Consider the following 19731-nt stretch of genomic DNA (forward strand, 5'->3'; position numbering starts at 1 on the left):
TTAATTTTATGGCTCCGTGATTGCCTTGACTTTCGATTTCTGGCCCCTTTTGTCTCACCATCTTCTGGATGGCTTGCCCACCTGTCCGCCTGTCAATCAATGCCTGATTGTCTGCCTCCCCTCCCTTCGTCTTGGTCTATGGTCTATGGTCTGTGTGAGTAGAAACCGCCCGCCACCCGCAATAACCAACCGAATTTTCCCACCTGTACGTGCTGCGGCCTGCCACGCCCCTTATGCGCCGCCCCTCAGTTAATTTAACTGTCGATGCGCATTAAAACTGAATCCTGTCGGAGGCTCTGCACAAGTTTTTGGAAAGGAGCTGGCGCAGGAGGAATGGGAGTGGAAGTGGAAGGAGCAGGAGCAGGAGGAGGATGAGATTCTGGCTTCATGGGAAAATTGCTCTACGTGCTGTGAATTGTGTTGCAGCATTTTAGGCGCAGCAGCGGCAGCCTGCAGACAATAAAAGCTGCCAAGGGAGTAAACCAAAAGGGGTGGGGGGGGGGGTTCTTATTGCGTGGGGGCATTGTTGGTTGACTTTTGGGGGCTCGGAAGGCCATTGGTTAGGTGGCCCCAAATTGTGGGTGGCTGGTGGGCGTAGCAGGTTTAGAGACTTCGCAGCCGGCGGCAGCTTTTGTGAGTGTGTCACGCACTTGTGGCATAATTTACTGCCAATGCCACGCCAAATAAACCAAGCAGCCAGCACTCACACTCGTGCACAAACACATATAGAAAACACACACACGCACATGCACACACTTATGCAGAGGCCCAAACACACACACACACACGTAACTGGCGCTGTCAACTTTTTAATTCCCGTCAATGACTTGAGCCCCGTTTTCAGTGGTTTATAGCTCTCGGCTGACGAAAGGTCTTAGCATGCCGTTGATACCCTGACCCTCCAGGGTATTACAACTTTGTCAGCAGTTTTGCAAACGGCGGCTATGAGATCAGGTATTCTAAACTAAACTCAACAAACGACACCGTTTTTTAGGGTATCACATTTTTTCCGCCGCCTTGTTTCACTTATTTACTGCTCACTGTAGTTGAGCCGCGTCATTTCCGTCTGTCACGTACCGCTTATGAGATATGAAATATGGTGGATGGGGTGGGCGTGGCAATGTTGGGCGGGGCTGGAGGTCAAAAGCCAAACGAATTAAGCTGTTTGAGTTTTTACCACTCGAATCATTTATAGGTGCCATCAAAACGTAAGAGTTCTCGACATAATTGCCTTTCTTCGCACACTGGTAAATATTATTACTTAAAATAAATGTAATTCTCACTTATAAATACATATATACGTATATATATAACATAGCAAAGTATGTGTGCTTTTGCAGAAATAGGTGAGAGAAAAGAAATGGAGAAAGCGAAGCAAAACTCTTGCCACTGATTTATTGACTATTTCTTGCCCCACACGCAACTTCAAAATAGTTCAAGGAAATTATTGCCTCGCAGCCATTTTACTTTCTCTTTTCTACCATTCTCCCTTTCAGTTTCTCTGCCACACACAAAAAAAAAAAGAAAAAAAAAAGCTCATACACCTGAAGAGTTTACTGCTTTTTGTCCTCCATTTTTGGTTCGCTTTGGGTGAACTGGTTACCTGATGCATAAACAACACTTTCACGACATTCACGGACAATCTCGACGCTTTTCCACCTCACCACCTTTTTGCCGGGAAAACACAGCCAGCCCACCCAAAAATATAAAAAAAAAATGGAAAAAATCCAACCATTTATCCCCTGGCTCGTAATACTCATATAAAAATAAAATGACTTTTGGAGACCGGAGTCGCGACTTGTTTGTGGCTTCCACGCGTGCCGATGGCGAGAACGAGAAACAAAAGTAGCAACAGTAAATGCTACAAAAAAAAACGAAAATTTGTTCCTTATTATATAATATACAACTTGTGAAAAAAAAAACTGACTGCAAAATCAACTGACTCAACTTTTGTTGCTCTAAGTTTTGGGCAATAAACCAGGAAGGCAATTGAAACAGAAATGTGAAACAAAGAGTTATTTGCAATAATAAAATTCCCAAAAATTTGAAGACAAAAATTATATACAAGCTGCTAATCAAATGTTAAATGCGAATTGGAGAAAGATTAAATAAAGTTTCAGTTTATGGGCGAGCCTAATGAAAACTTAATTTTCTCACTTCATCTAGCACGTGTCATCAACTAATTAATAGCACTCAACAGTAGTGCTCCGCCCACCATTTGTTGCAACTCCATCCACTTTTAACCCATGACCGCCCGCCCACAAGTTCACCTGCTCAACTCCAACAATCCCAAAGATTTCGAACAAAGTTGCGCTAAGTGAAACAAAAATTCCTTGTTGCCTTTTGTCTGGGGCTTAATGCATTAAAGACGAGCTTCTGTTGGAGCAACTTCTTACCAAACCGAAAACGGTGGGTGTGCACACAAGCGTGCTGTTGCCCTCCTTCCACAACGGGGGGCGTGGCAATTAAGCAAACGCCCCCTCCGAGCCAAGGAAACAAAAAGCGAACAGCTTTCACTTTCTCTGGCACAACGAAGGTCACACATTTGGTTGCATTCTAAAAACTACGCTTTAAAAAGTGCAGAATGAGTGAGTAAATTAAAAAATGGATAAAATATGTTATAATATATTGCTTATAAAATTGTCATCAAATTGCAATCACAGCTTATAGATTTTTAACTTGAAATCTAGTAGCAGACCTATTTTTCTAGCCGCTGCTGTACGCACAACACATATGCCTGACCAGACGGCCAGAATGAAGAAACATAAGAAACAGGACCCTCTATTTATTTATATGTATAATTTTGTGTCGCTTTGGTTGTTTTTTTTTTGTATTTTTTTTTTTTTTTATATTCCTTTGGCAGTTCCTTTTGGCAAAGTTTTTTAATTTAAAAACTTCAAGGGAAAAATATTGAGGGTGCGAGAAGAAGAGGGAGGTGTAAAGTGTAAATAGGGACCACGCCCACGTTCATGCCCAAAAGATCATCATCGGCATCGACAACTCAACTCAGGTCAGGCCCCGTTTCTCTCCGTCTCTTTCTACCGTCCTATGTCTGTCTCTTTCACTTGCATCCTTGACCTGCGTTAGTGTGTGTGTGTGTTTGTAAGTGTGTGTATGTTTGTGTGTGCGTTCTGACATCCTGAAAGATTTGTGTTTGTGTTTTGTGACAGCGTCCAAAGCTTCCAAGGAACTTGCCAAAGGAGTTTCTGCCAAAAATAATTGTTGTTGCTGTTGCTTTCTCGGTGGGTGGATGCTTGGATGGATGGGTGTTTGGTCCACTGGATAGTGGGCCACCGGAATGGTTGGTCGGTTGTAATGGTTTCAATTGGATGGTTGGTGAGCTGAATGGCTGGCACTTACCGCACTGCAGGAACTTCGAGGATATCCCATTCGACGGACGTATAGAACTCGGACAGATCCACGCCCACCTCCACGACATTGGTGCCGTTCAGCTCGTCGATGTGCCGCAGATCCACCTGAAAGTGGATGCAAAGTGGTTAGTTTTCAGGTTGCTATAGTGGTGCACTGCACAATCCGGCGGCTTAACTTAACTTACACTTGAGTAATTTGCAATATATTAGGGAGTTACGATGGGAAAGTAAGTGGTTATTTAAACAAAAGAATTTACTTTATAAATAAATATACACATATCGTCAAAGATATGTGCACTAGTCTAATTAATAACAATCGACTCGTACATATATCTGGCCAAAGTGCCATCACTTCCTTGAGTTTCCTCGCAGTTTGCAGTGATTAGACAAATACTGCGTTGCGCTGACAGCGAACATAATTGGACTGCACTCACTGCCAGATGTCTCTCTGTTTCGACCCTTTTTTCCCGGCCCCGGATATCCTGACGCGTCCTGGCTGCCATTCCGATTTGACTGTCAAACTCAGTGGCAGCATTCTCGAAACGGGAAAGCTGGGAAACTGCACAACCCGATCCAAGTGTTGCCAGGAGCAGAGCGGCTGGCCAGGTGGCCAGATGGAGAGTAAAATGCTCCAGAAGACACCATCGATACCGAAATGGACAAACATGCGAAGGCTGCACTTCAGTTTCAGTGCTCAGTTTTGCTTAGTTCGGCACGACTGCAGCTGACAGGACATGGACATGGACAGGACCTGGCCATCTCTCCATCTCACCATCTACTGCCCACCTATCTACCTAGCCACCTATCCAGCTGGCCAAGAGGAAGGTGCATTGGCAGCATTCCTTCGCATGTCCGAGGTCGAATAGTTCCGGATAAAGTATTTGACATGCGATTGCAACACTCTATCGAACTTGATTCGTGCCTTTCCAATTTTCGTCTGGATTTCACTCGATTCCGTCCAGATGTGCTAAATATTTGGGTTCCTGAACTTATGCCAACTTAATCTATTACATATTTTGTATAAATAAATATATATATATAAATATTTTTTAATACCCCTTTGTTCTTGATAAAACGTATTTAAGATTGATCTTTGTAGCCTATCTTGCTTTCAATTTCCCTTCTCAACACTGACCTTTTTTATTTTCTTTTTGGCCAGGTCGCACATAAAGCTCTTCCACAACTGCATTATCTAGTTTTTGCCAAGCTTGCTCAGCTTTTTTGTGTACACTTGCCGTTTGAATATTAACCCGGAAGTGCATTCGTTCCATCAGCAATTTTTAATTCCTTCCTTTCTTCGACTGAATTTCCTAAAGCATTTTGTCTGCCAATTTACGCCTCAACGATTTTCCATGGCCTCCAAAAGGACGAGCGGGTAGCGGATTGGGGTCTAAAGTAGCCGACAAGGTGGCAATGTAAAGGGGGAGTGACAAAGTGGGCGGTGGGTGGTGGTATGGCCGTTTTGCAGGTGCCAGTTGACATTGTGGGCGCGGGGTGGGGTTGCGTTTTTGGAAAAGCGTGAAATTTGAAAAGTGACGTTAATACGATTTCACGTCCCTATGCCACTACGCTCACTCTCTCTTTCAGCTAAGTTCAGTAATGCACTTAAAAAATAAACGTGTAAGCTTTAAAAGAAACTATAAGCAAGTACTTACTATATATATTTACTATATCATTTACTATTTCATTGAAAGCCAAAGAAGGAAAGTGATTCAGTGGTATCTTAACCACCACATATTTTTAAGCAATAAAAGTAAAGGTTCTCAATTTTTACAAGTGTCGTATTCATGTGTGTGCGTGGGTTTCCTGCGCTAAATCAAGTGTAAAAATTGAGCCTATGAACTTGCCCTTGCCTTTTGTTCGACTGCGCAGAGACTCCAGGATTTCCCAACTCGATTTTCCCAACGAATTTTCACCGTTCAAGTTTGGCTCATTGACACGAAAATTAGGAAATCGACGCTGGTTGAACATGAATGAAAAACAGGCTGCGAAGATGCAGCTATGGCGCAGATTGGGCCAAAACGTAGAATAATCCAGACAGGATGTGGCTTACACAGGACGAGAACGAGCAGGACCAAAGCCAGGTGCAATGGCTGCTGGTGGAATTGCCAATGCGGAAATTGTTATTTTAAGTGGTTGCGGAAATTTCACTATAAGGAAGTGATGATTTAATGAAATATTTCCGCTGTCAGGCAGACTGATGCCACTGGCATCTGGAGAAACTGCGAATGAATGAATGCCATTCGCTTGGTGTCTTCATAAATAATTTGCAGCTACTATGTTAGGATATCGCTCATTTTGCGGTTGATTTATGCGTGAAGTTGAACACAACATGCCACCGTTTACACGGTGAACAATGTAAGCACACTTAAATTAATCAGGGAACTACTTATGATGGAAAATTTGGTGACTTGACTATATAATAGTTTTTAAAAATCAGACAAATATTGTTATTTATATACAAATGCATTGCTACAAAAATAATACAAATTTTAAACTGATTGCAATCGTGACATAGGTAAGCATTTACTATGCAAATATTTCCGCACTTCTTTATGAAATTATGAAATTCCTATTAAATATATATTATTTTCCGTTTTTTTTCAGTGTAAGCAACATTTGAGACAATGTTCGGCCGCATCAACTTTTCTGTCCCCGCCCCTTCGCCACTTTTCGTGTCGTGTCAAATGCTTGTTAGCGCCTTTCCTTTTTAATAGTAAATGAGCATTTAGCTTTTTACCAAATTAGTCAGCTGTCTGTGTGTTCTTTGTACTAAGTGCGGTTGTGTGTGTGTGTGTGTGTGTGTGTGTGTGTCTGTAGGTGAGCAGGTGTTAATGCATGCATGTATGTGTTGGCCAGAAGGAGAGATAGCTCTCAAGAGAAAGTAGATACATTCTGCTAATTGTGCCAACAATTAAACAAAGGCATCAAGTCAAGCTAATAACACACATAGATACAATTTAACTGCTCTGCTAATTGAGTGATTGAAACAAAATACACAATTTCCATTTTCCCCCGGGACTTTTGACTTTAAGTAGACCTTAATGTGTGTGCCATTAAATTGTTGATATTTTCCGAGATAATATCCATGGGGCTGTGTGAATGCTGAATTTATGCATAATTCACTCGAATTTATAAGGCGACCCATTTGATTTTAGTTGGCCAAAATGTGTTGGCTAAGCTTTAAATTGATTTAACAATAATTTTGCATCTGTTATTCGATAGCATTAATATGGGGATTTCGATTTTAAAGCTCTACTTTCTGCTACTACTTACACAGCTCTAATCAGCTCTTCTTTGGTTTCATTCTGCCAACGAGAAGACTATAATTTTTCAAACCAAACGCGACCTGGTCGGCGTTTTTATGGCCTGGCTAATGCTGCTCAGTGGATGCATGTGGTTAACCCTTTCTCCGACTTTTTCCGCCTCAATGGAGGGCTAAGAGAATGGAGCCGCTTGGCTTAGATACCCACCTAATGCCAGTTCATTATTAGCTGGCAAGGTCCCAACCGCAGGACGAAGCCGCAAAGCATCCAACGGGGTTCTCCAGCCGTTCCCAAATCTACACACGGAGAAAATCTATTCAAATTGAGGGCGGGTGATGGTTGAAAATATGAAGAAAATGCTCTATTCATTATTATGATTAATTCGTTATTTTAGAACACCTATACACGTGATTTGAAGTCTCTTTTTGGATTTGTGTGGCATCTATGGCTTTCATTATCTCAAATACACAATTTCTTGATTTTATTTCAAATTTCTCTCAGTGTACAATCGCCTAGGCTTGCATTTTTGTGTGGTGCAGAGAATTTTACGATGTAACGCGGCCTGCGACCGCCAGTCGCCGACATTTGCCGATTTGCCGGGCAGGTGTCAAGCTGCCTTAGTGTCCTGCGTTCGGTGTCCTGTGCCCTAAATTCCAGGTACCCAGTTCATTCCTCATCCTTGGTATTTACTCCTCGACCCGCTGGCCAAAAACCACTGGAGACGTTTTTATGAAGCTTCCCTGTGGTCGACTGTCTATCTGTATGTCTGTCTCTTTGTCTGTCTGTCTGTTTGACTGTTTGTCGGTCTATTCCAAAACCATTTGCCTGGCAGCCGTCTCCTTCTTTGTTGCCGCTGTGTTTTGTGACCATAAAACGTGAGAAATTCCATGCCAGTATTCCAAAAAAGGAATTATGACCGTATTCCGGTTTATGACCACTAAACCGGGCTCAGAGACGCCCAAAAAGGAGCGCCAGGTGAGCAATTTGTAAATGTGTAAATGAGATAGTCACCGGGGAATGGGAAATGGGTAATGGGGAATGGGAAATGGGTTGAGATAAGGAGCTTTTGGCCCACTGGCATATCCTTTAATGGCAACACACACATACATACATATGTATCTGCCTGATATATGTCCTGCTGCGACTCGAACACTTGCCACAGATTTATAAACCAATTAGCCAAAGGCCAGACGGCCGACAAAACTTTCATTTGTGTGTGCTTTAAATTGGATCACGTGTGCGGGGAAATGTGGGAATGCAAAAGGATCTCCCTCTATCTCTGTGTCAAGGAGCCGCCAGCCAAATTTGCGGTACACATAAAAGGGACATCAAAGATATGTTTCCAAATGCGAAATTGAAAATCTTCTTAGCCAAGACTAGTTGAATGTTGCCAACGAAATGGGTTCGCGGTGAACATAAAGTTGGTAAACTCAAGATATACATTGTTAAGCTTAATGATCATCTACCTGGCATAAAATCTGCTGTTTAAATCAGCAGCCAAACTTAAAAATTAACCAAACTTAAAGTACGACTCTCTCATTTAAAACCTAATTGCAATCATAGCATATATGTATATTAGTTATGCCCACCTGAAATCCATCGTATGTCCAGCTGCCGAACTTCATGACGCAGGTCTGCTCGTCGAAGGGAAAGTACTCCACGTCGATTTCGCAGGAGCTCTTGTAAATCGCCGGCGGTCGCCACTCGACGCGTCCTGTGTAATTCAACGTGGCCTTGGTGGCCAGCGTCACCTCGAAATTGCCATCGGCGCTGAAAAGTTCATCAGTTTATAATACATTGGCTTACATAACATGGTAAGCGAATTAATCACGAGTGTTAACAAACACCTTTGGCATCGGTTAGTACAATAAATATTATTAAATATTAAACATGCAGATATTCAGTATATTATTCTAAAGTAAGCGAATTAGTTATATCCCATAAACTCACTTGTTGTAGAGAACGATGTCCGGACGCCAGATGTGATCGGAGGGCACGTGAAGCATCTCGACGCCGCCATACTCCTTGGGCTCCCACTTGAGCTTGTAGTCGTACCAGGACTGCTCCACCCACAGATTGGTGGTCATTATCTGGTTCTTCAGATTGACATCGATCAGTTGCGATAGCTTCAGCTTGATGCGAACGGTGAGCGCGTCCGTCACATTGACCACCGGTCGTACCAGTTTGTTGTAGTTGCTCAGCAAATCGTCGTACAATCGTTTCGCATCCGGATTCGCTGTGCTGCCTGCGGATAAGAAAAAAAAAAAAAAAACGTGGAAGCAAAAGGATAAAAAGCGGATAAGGATTTAAGTCGTTGTCGTTGGATAAATGCCGTTAAAGTGGGTCATCAAATGGCCGAGGAGCTGTGTACGTATGTATATAAGTATGTACATAGATGTTGGTGAGTGCATTCGGAGTGGAAACTTTACCGATTCGAACTCAAATCACCCTGGGCTATTTCAACTATTCTAGCTTATTAAACATTCTCGATTTCCACACCTATTGTGTGTGAATGCACAGAAATGCCAGCATTATGAATTGCATATGCTATACTACTTTATAGTAGGGGCCAACGTGTCGTATGCGTAATATTTTTCTTTGAATTCTTTGTGCATCTAATCACCTTTTTGCTTGCAGTTATAGCTAACAATTTCACGAATAAATCGCACAAAATCATCAGCGAATTCAATCCGCCGCTTCTCTGTCAGTCAAAGCGTAGTTAAGTGGAGTCCTGCGTCTAAATTGATTAAGGTAGCGATGGGGGGGGGGGGTATCTGCCGACATCCTGGCCACGTCTGCGGCGTAAATGTGCGAAAATTGCAGGTGCCCCTTAATGATGCAGGAAATGAGTTAATGCGCCGTCAATGCCAGCGACACCAGCAACAACGGCAACAACGTGGCACCACCAACAGCAAAGAGCAAATGGCCAAAGCGCTGGCAGGACAACAGGATCTGGGTCAGAGGTCGGGCGGGCAGAGGAGCTCGCCCAGCGACAGCGTTCAGCGAGGCGGGTGGCCAATGGCTCAGTCAAGCGTTGGCCTCCATTGTTGCTGCTCCTCCACCGCTTCGCTCCACTAACTCCAGCCGCTGCACTGGGCGAAAAGCGGAAGCACCGCTTCTATATATATAAGTATTAGCTTCTAGCTCTAACTCTTTGCTATATCCATATTACCATTTAGTATAATAAGCTTTCATTAACTTCTCGCAGTGTAGTTTGACATGCAAAGCAAGGAGCGCGGAGCATCAGCATCAGCATCAGCAGCAGAGCCTGATTGGCATCCTCGCCTGGGGGCGACAGCCATCCGCCCGCGGGGTTGGCTTAGTCTGGCTCGGATCAGCCAGCAGTCTGCAGCTGATTTCGAATCGCAATGAAAGGGAGCCGGAGACGGAAATGGATACACATTCATTCATCTATCTATGCTTGTGTAACAGTGTGAGTGGGACTATAAGCAGATAGGGCAGCTGTAAAATGTCGCCAATGTCATTATGCGAGACTTGCGCTAATCAGCTTATCATTACTATATAACATCGGGGCATAAAAATGCCTCCATCTCTGGGGCTCTAAGCGCATTAAAATAGTTACCGACTGCGTATTGAAATGGAGATGTTGTCCAAAGTCGCAGACAAAGCGAAAATAAATCAATTAAAAGATTTCCCATTCACATTATCCGCTCTGCATGATGTTTTGCATTCATACGTACTGTACTGTATACATACATACATATGTATTGTATATACTCCAATCGTTTTTCCGAGGGCAAGCAAAGCCAAGGTCCCGGACGAAAAGCTAATTAGCTGAGCGACCCAGCCAGATTAGCCGGTCACAATGGTCAATGCGAAGGGCGGTGGTCGGTGGACGGGGGGCGTGGCTATCGGCATATATCATTAATTTAATGTCCCGCACATTAATTGACTTTGTCCGATGGGAGGCGACGACGATGGGCAGCAGCACAATGACCATAATGCGAGCATATATAATGCCTGTATGCTCTATGTCTACCAGGAATTTGCGAAATGAGAAAGGGGAAATGGGCAAAGGTGGAATGGGGCAAGGTGGAGTGGGAAGAGGGGAATTGGAAGAGGGGAATCGGCATCGAACAATGTTAATGGCATACAGCTAATCCCGAATCGTTATGCTGCCAGGCAGGCATCATTGTGGCAGATTTAGGATTTAGGTGCTTCCAATTTCGTTCGCTTGACAACAAAACGAATAAAACGAATATATAAACTATCAATTTAATCTGTGATGCCTTAATTGAACGTCAGCTAATATGAAATTATAATGGCAAAATAATGCAGTCGAACATCACAAATCAAGCAAAACAGGAAACTTTGCCTGCGGTAATGCAAAAATTTATTATTATTGTACTAGCTTCTAAGAAGTATTAAATGTGTAACTAAGTATTTATCTTTCTATCTATACAATATAATGATTAAATGGATATTTTAATCCAGAGAAAGCCTTTCTAGAGCGGAATATCGTATTACCTTTGACCTATTTCATTGACCTATTTCATTTTTGCGACAACCAGATCCAGTGACATTACCATCTGGTGTACTCACTTTTGGCCACCTATTGCGGCTGGCCTAAACATCTTAAACGAGCCTTGAGGCCGTTAAATGGCGTCAAGTAATTTGGGCAAGCACATGGCTGCTGGATTCTGAATTCCGAGTACACTCATAAAAAGATGGCCACAACTTTTGCGGAATTTATCCGAAGATTTAGAAGTTTGGCTACAAAATGTAATCTTCTAATAAAATAGTTGTTTTACTTTGAAATATAAACCTTGAGCTGATTAAATATTTATTTTAGTTCTTAAAGAAAGTTTCCGAAAGAGTTGGCAAGTTTCTTTGTTAATTTTTCAAGAGTGTACACTCACCCATTTATTTGGCAAGGTGTGAGACTTTTATGCGACACAGTGTGTGGGTGTGCGAGTGTGCCAGTGTGTGTGTGTGCATACACATACACATACAGTCGTATATGGATTGTGGCTCGCGTGGGAAGCGTTAAGTTAAACGGACCTTTGCGGCAACCGCTTTTGTTGGGCTCGACTTGGGCCTGTCATACGCGGCGTATGCTTTATATTGCCCAAGCACAGGCTGCTTTTCCCTGTGTGGGTGTTAATCGACTGCCGCTGTGTGTGTGTGTTTGTGTGTTTGTGTGTGTGTGAGTTTGTGTGTATGACAATCACATTAAGGTAGCCAAAAAAGCACATTTTATGATTGCTTTGCGTGTTTTTTCCCCGCACTTGTAAATGTGTTTATTGTCAAAAGCACACACAGAAATGAACACACATAAACAAGTGTTCATGGCTATGGCTGCACTGAAAGAAAATTGCACTAAGCAATTATATTCTGTGCATTGCAAAACCAAATGTAACTATGTTTATATTTAAAAAACACATACCAACCTAAATCAGTTTAAAACGACTATTATGTACTAACTTGAATGTATTAACTTGAAATATTTTGGTCAGTGCCGAAACATTTGTAACTAAATTTGTTTGGTATTTAGCCAGCCGTGTTTTGTGTCCTCAAATATAAAACTGAAGTTACTTTGTTGTTTGGCCTTTCGCTTGCAGTTAATTGATAAGACCGGTGGCAATTAAATTTCCATTCGAATGGCTCGACTTCATTTCGAATACTATGTGCTATTCGGTTTTTGGAATTTGGCATTTGGAATTCAAAGCGAAGTAATCGGAGTGGGCTAAATCGGAGACTCTGCACTGACCTCGACTTTCTAATTAAAGCACCGAGTGCTTGTTGGCTGCCAACCAAATGCAATTTTCCTGTACGAGTATTTTGCACCCCCATTGTTATTCGCACTTTCAGTGGACCAGCATTTTGCCGACCGTGTTTCTGGCTCCTAAATAATTATTTCTAGTTTACTCTGCTCCCTTCAGTTGTTGTTTCAACACCAACAACAAACATTTTGGGGCTTTGCAAATGTGCCATGAACTTCTGATTAGTTTACTCCCCGAACCTTTTGTTCCTTACATTTCTGTGGCGACAATATTAATGAATAAGAGAGCACAAGGACAGTGGCGTTTCGCAGCTGTAAGTCGTTCGGTTGTGAGCAAATCCCTAAATGAGTTGACCAACTAATTTGGGGGATTGCTGCAAATGCGTTGTAAATTGAGCTCAATAATACACAAACCAAAAGGGCAGAGGAAATATTGTATGTATATATGCACATCCTAACGCAATCATTAATTCATAAATACAATTGATGTGGTAGTTTTGTTAGTGAAAAGTTAAACACCTATAGTTCCCATTCGTCGAACTGGAAAATCTATGAAAGTAAGGCCGACAAATGGTAGTTTAAATTTAACAGGAAAATACATTTTCCAGTGGGCATTTCCTTTCGCTGTTCATTCATTCACAATAATTGCGTGTAAATTTGCAGCGCTCAACCAAAACCAACTTCAACAAAGAATAAGCGAATAAACCAAGCAGCGTTTTCATGATAATTTCAGCTCTTTCTTGGGCTATTGAAGCCGCCCTGCTTTTCCGCTTTTCCGGGACGAAAACCACCCCCTCCCCCCCTTTCGTTTTTCCTTCAGTTTTCCCCTCGTCTTTGCCATCGGCCTTGTCTGCCAATGCCAAACGTTTTGTTGTTTAGTTCCATTGGAATTTATGGCGTTGTTTACACAAAAATTGCATTCGCCTTTTGCAGTTGAGTAAGCAAAAAAAAAAAAAAAAAAAAAAATGCCAGAAATAGAAAAAGGGAGCAGAAAAAAGCGAGGCGAAGTTGAAAAAGAATTGAAGGAAAAGCGGAAAAACAGGTGAACATTGTGGGTGGCATTGCAGCTGCTACGAACGGAGTTTTCCTGCGGAATATATAAATATATTTGAGTGAAATTCTCTGCGGCACATCGAGGAAACTTTCCCCCATGACAGCCACTTGCGAAATTCCCCAGTTATCAGAGGCTTCTCTTTCCCTTGCCACGCCCCTTTTGGCAGTGGCTAATTAAAGGCGTCGGTTAAGCTGGATAATTAGAGAGATAGAGTGAGAGAGAAAGAGAGCGCCAAGCCAACGCGGCGTATACTTGATGAAGTTTGTAAAACTTCATCTTAAACTCCTTGCTTAAGCCCCTAAATATATTTCACAAAATAAAAAACATATTATTTACTACCTCTTAAACGCACGAGACATCAAAAATGTTGAAAAGTTTTCCCTTGCATTCGACATTTTATTTTTATTGTTTCTGCCAGTTTTCCTTTGATTCAACTATGCAAAAATGATAAACTGGACAGATTCACGTCCGATCTGATCGTGTTTATCGGATGGTTGCACTTTGCGGTGAAATCAGAGCAAAAAAAAAAAGCAGCGAGCAGTCCGACTTTTTGGGGGCAACTGCAAAGTGCAGCTGCAGTCGAGGGCCAACGGGGCGTATGAATAATAAAACATTCGCTCGCAGAAAAAGGAGGTTTGCAGAGGGTTAAGGGTCGCTGCCAAACAATGTGAATGACCAATGTGGGAATTTCGAATGTGGGTGACAAACTGGCCGCGTTTTGTTAACCCGCAATCGCGAGTGGATTTCCCATCTCACCACCAACTTCACCCCTTTTGGCCAGCGGCATTTGCAGGTGGCACGCACATTGGGCAAACAAACGAAAACCTTCCACATATTCCACCAATAAAAGCGGGCAACAAAAAATTGCGAAAAGAATGAAACAGATTGCAGATGAAAATACGCAGGAAAAAAGGGGAAAAGCGAAGCAGACAGCCACTGTGTAAATATAATATGAATAATTTTGTTAGTCGCGTCCCCATTTTTTTATACCATTTTTATACCTCTTACTAGTAGGGTGAAAGGATACACTAGATTCGTTCAAAAGTATGTAACACGCAGAAGGAAGCGTTTTCGACCATTAAAAGAATATAGTACATATATTCTTGATCAGAATCCATATCGGAGTCGATCTAGACATGTCCATCTGTCCGTACGAACGTCGAGAATTTTTTTTATAATTTTTTAAATTGTTAATCATTTTATACCCCAATATCTATTGATATCCCAGAAAAATAATGAAATTTCGCGTTCGCATTCATACTAGCTCACGCTAGGGTATCTGATAGTCGGGAAACTCGACTATAGCATTCTCTCTTTTTTTTATGTTGGGGGGAGGCCAGAGCAAGTGACCCACGAAGATGGCACAGCATAAAACGGTTTAAGGAGAAAAAAAAACAAACTAAATGAAAGTGCTGACCAAGTCGCATGTGTGTGCTTTTGCGTATTCCAGAAGGCATCTCGCTTTTTGGTAAGGATGGCAAAATAAATGGTTATATTTAAATTCAAGCACAGAGCTTAATTAAAATATTTGCCAAAAGAGGGAATTTTTTCAGTTACGTTTTAGTGCGCCACAGCCATTTTATAATGTTTCTATCTTGGCTTTAAGTTTAAACCAAAGCTCAAAAGACGAGTGTAGATGTTAATTTTTTTGTTATATGCAAAATGTCCAACGAATTTATATCCATTTTCAGCGGACGCATGGATTGTTTGCACCCATTTTTCCGATGGCTTTTACCCACTTTTCCATTGCCCCCCCCCCCCCCACTGCACTTGCCTGCATTCCGTGTGGAATTTGGGGCATCCTGTTTGATATATTCTCGGTGATATGACCAATTACATGGCCATCAAATGCAAACGAATGCAATCATTCACTAACTGACACCCTGTGCCAGTTGCCCCACCATATCCGCTTCCATTTCTCCACATTCTACACTTTCCCACTTTCCACGCCATTTTCCATGCTTTGCCTTCGCCAGTCATCGTCATATCCTTGCTGGTCCTGTCAGGGGCGTAAACGCTGCGTCCGAAGCTTAAATGGCAATATTTTTGCCAAGTGTCAGGCGATGCCCATCAACTAGCCAACACACACGTACGCACACACACACACACAAACACCCAATACATCGCAGCCATTTGGAAATACCGAATTTCATTCGTTTTGTAGGTGTTGCAACCTGATGAATTGAGCGTAGAGCACGTGCATGATCCCCATCATCATTTTTTATGGCCATGCGTCAAAAAACGAACAGGAATTACCAGTAGCCCCCTGCAATCTAGCCTTTAATACCATCTGGCAATGGCAATGTGTCAAAACGAATCGGGACTTCCCTACGATGGCCAAGTGCCGAAAAAAACAAAAATAAAAAAGAACAACGATCCAAAGTAGTCGCAGTTGCGGGGGCAGATCGGATTTCGTTGGTGTAAGGAACTTGGGAAAGCGGCGGAAACAGGAAGTAGGAAATGTCGACGACACGCACACTCGAAACGAGAAGCGGGAAAATGGGAAAATGGGAAAACTGGAGTGTAGAGGGGGGGGCACTGCTGCTAACGCATTTCTAACGAGCAAAGCCAGTCAACAGCACTTTAAATGGCAAATGCTCTCTTGGTGAAATCATCATATATTTAATTATTTGCATTTGGCAAGTGGTAAATAAAACTATTTACTAACTCTTACAAGTAATACGAAAATATTATATTATGTTTATATTTTTAGCATAAGCAAAAGTATTTGGGCTCATAGCAAGTGTATGCGAATGCTGAAATCCGGTGTTCTTTGGCTTTATCGAATTTGGTGGGAGTCGGCCACGCCCTATTTGCTTTGCCCATCCACGAAACCAGAATGTTTCTCCGTGTGTGTGAGTTTTTTTGGCATCATTGGCACGCGAAGAGCATGAAACATTTTTAGCATTTATGTATGTGTGCTAACCTAAACTTTGGCCCACCTCCACTTTCGTTTTCACATTTCTAACTCACTTGGCTGGAAGGCAAACGAAAGCTGATTACTTTGGCACAATGGAATGCCATAGCGGGCATAAAGGACGAAAGGACCTCAAATGGGTTACAAAACTAATGTTTAAGAAATGCGACGACTCTCTCAAAAGATTTTCTCAATTAGAGCCTTCAACATTCCGTTAACAATACTTATGCGTTAGAAGCTTTATATATCTATGCGTACAAAATGCACAGAGTTTGCGGAATTAGCTGTATTATCCACACAGTTTTACAAAAAGTTCAACTCATTTGTCCTTTTGTTTTGAAAGCTATATTGGTTGTCAAAATATTGGCAAAACTTTCGCTTCACTTTGCTTGTAACTAAGCTGTGCTAATATTTTCGAAGTTAGTTTTTAATGAGGTCTCATTTGCCCATGGTGTCCGCATACTGGCTCCATTCTTTGTGATATAATAATCCGATTGCATCCACTTCAATGCGGCAACGGCAACTTTGGGAAAAGGCGGGTGCATGTGTGCTATGTCAAAAGTTTACAGAGCTCATTTGGGTTCACTGGGGATTACAAGTGCGGACAGACATTTAAGTGTGTTAAATGTACAATTTAATGTTTGTAAACAATGGAACAGATGTACAAATTGCACGAATCGTACATAATTTAAAGATTTAGTTATAGAAATCCATATTTAGCATATTCTTTGAGAAAATATAATCAAAAGTTTTGCGCAGCTGCATGGCAAATTGATATAAAAATGTCATTTGCTCGCTAACATATATCCCCCTGATCCCCCTGATGCGTGCTAGCTGCATGTGTTGTGTGTGTGTGTGCGTGTGTTTTGAGTGTGTTCCAAGCAAATGGCAACGTAATCAAGTCGAGTCGCTTTCGCTGACAAGATAACACACACACACACACACACTAGCGCACAAGCGCAGTTCTGAAACGGAAACGGAAGTGCAGCCATTGACAGCGGCAGTGACAGCACTAAAAAGATGGCGATGATGATGACGCGATATTTGTGCGTATGCGTATATGTGTGCGCCTGTGGGTGTGTGTGAGTGTGCGTGACTGTGTGTGTGCTATAAATCTAATATCGCTTAATGTTGAAAGAAAGCTTTGCGTTGGAGCCCGCATTTCCCCGGCTTTTCGTCGACTTTTCCCCCGATTTTTTCCTTACCCCCCCCACCTCTTTCCGCACACTCACTCACACATGCACACACATGTCAATGTCAGCAGTGTGTTGGGGGGAACCCCCTGCCCGCGAAGGAAAATCTCTCTCAAAGAGCGTCGTTTTCGTGGGTGGCAGATTGGCAACGCTCGATTGGCAATAAATTGAAATACGCGACCATAAAATCACTTAATTGCGAATTCGTGTTTCGCCATCCCTTTTCCTCGCCCTCTACCCATTTCTCTTTTACAAACGGGAAGCGGCCAATTCACGTGCCCCACATTCAAGGCGCCACTGATGCACTATAAAAAATATTTAATACTTTTTAAAGATGAACTCAAAAGCTGTACTCATATCGTTCATTACATTGTCCACTTTTTACTGAGTAGTGAATACCTTGTAAACTTATGAACTTTGAGAACACCATTATTTTCTGCCAGTGTTTTTAAGAATGTAATTGCATTGCGGCAGCAACTGCCAATGGTGAACGCATTCAGCTTTTCACTCCTCGCCTTTTCTGGTTGTTTGGTCAGGAGTTCAGTTGAGTTTCAGGGCATCGGGGGGTCATTTACTGGTGGCAGCTCTCTCACTTTCACTGCCTTACGCTGCTGCCGTTACGGTTACTTGATGATTATGGCAAATTGATTTGTTTGCCGCGCACTTTGTGGCTTTTAAATGACGCCACACACAAACACACAAACACACACACACACAACCGCAACTCACGAACAGGTATAAGCGGAAGACAAATGAGCAATTGGCGGTTGGTTGGCAATCAAACGGCAAAGGGACGAGGGGCTCGTCAAGTTGAGATTGAGATTGGTTAGGTGGCAAATGTCATCAGTGAGTAGAAATGGTATTTAATTGAATTGGCGCTGTAAGAATCCAAGGAGTGCTATGCTACAAAGCAACTGAAAAAGTCTAAGATCAGCTTCTTGGTTAAACATAACCGGGTAAAATTGAAAAAATAAGGAAGACTCCTTGCAATATAGAATTAAACTTCTTTAGTATCCTATCTTAATCTGCATATGTATATGTAACCCCTATTTTTGTGCAAATTAATGCTGCAACCATAATCTCCAATGCAAACAAAGGCTGGCTGCTGCAGAACTTTAGGAATGTTCAAGCTACTGGCAGTTTCTGCTGACATTGGTATAATACAAAATACAGTACAAAAAAAAAAAAGAAAAAATATGTAGCAAATGTAGTAATAACATTCAGACTCTGGGGATATGCAGATGGGGGCATGTGTGAATGTACGAGCTTGAAAGCCGTAAAATGCAATGCGTCACAGGACTGAAGATTGAACTGCAAGCCACACTGACACAGATACAGATACTGATAAAAATACTGATGCAGATACAGATACAAATACTGATACAGTTACAGATACAGCCGCATACAAGCTCTCAAGTGCAGCTGGTAACAAATTTGCACAGAACTCGGATGAGGAAAATGGGGGTGCTGCAAAAAGTTCGCGCTTTGATAAACAAATACAAATGGCGGAAGGTAAAGTCCGTAACCCGTCGCAGAAACCGACAATCCACTAACATGCGCTACGTAATCCTACCCCCCACCACCCTCCCCATCCTACACTTTTTTACTACTTAACGCCGCCCCTGTCCCCTTTGTGACATTTCCGCCGTTCTGTCCCGAAAACATCCCTACCCCCATTGCATTAAGCGTATGCAAAACCATCAACGTCATGGCCCAATCCTTATCTCTTTGCCTTCCCCAATCTCTGGCCAAAATGCAGGGAGAGAAACGAGTTGCTGGATATATATCAGACGTATCAGGAGCAAAGTATCTGAGTATCTGGCAGATGCGTTTGCAGCAAAAACTTCTGCACTGCGAAAAAATAACTCTTAAATGGGTGCCAACTACAATTTATTCAAAAAGCCAGAGAAACGTTTTTCGACAAAAATACAATATTTACAATGCGATTTTTCTGTATAAATCCACCAAAAATGGTCAGACAGCTAAAATAATTACATCTTTCCACTCCTAATTACCAATACTAACTACTTTTATCACTTTTGGAAGGACTTTGAAAAATTAATTTTTGACCAAATTTTCGCATTTTTTGTAAGGGGTAACATCATCAAAATTTGCAAAAAATTGAAAAAATCTAGAATTCCCAAATTTGAATGCAAATCGATTGGGAATTAAGAAACAAACTCAACG

General features: G+C 42.1%; 1 protein-coding gene across 2 annotated transcripts in view, besides 1 other annotated feature; it reads right to left on the reverse strand.

Moving 5' to 3' along the window:
* Positions 1-19731, reverse strand: part of nAChRalpha3 (nicotinic Acetylcholine Receptor alpha3) — a 90970-nt gene that overhangs the window by 22219 nt on the left and 49020 nt on the right. For both annotated transcript variants that reach the window (NM_001298086.1, NM_080340.4), the window contains exons 4-6: positions 8588-8882; positions 8227-8407; positions 3361-3476 (exon numbers count right to left, since the gene is read on the reverse strand). In NM_001298086.1, the coding sequence (NP_001285015.1) occupies positions 3361-3476; positions 8227-8407; positions 8588-8882 (592 nt within the window). The remainder of the gene's footprint in view (positions 1-3360; positions 3477-8226; positions 8408-8587; positions 8883-19731) is intronic.
* Positions 14462-14753: a mobile genetic element.

The sequence above is a fragment of the Drosophila melanogaster genome, chromosome X (assembly GCF_000001215.4).
Source record: "Drosophila melanogaster chromosome X".
NCBI classification, from domain to species: domain Eukaryota; kingdom Metazoa; phylum Arthropoda; class Insecta; order Diptera; family Drosophilidae; genus Drosophila; species Drosophila melanogaster.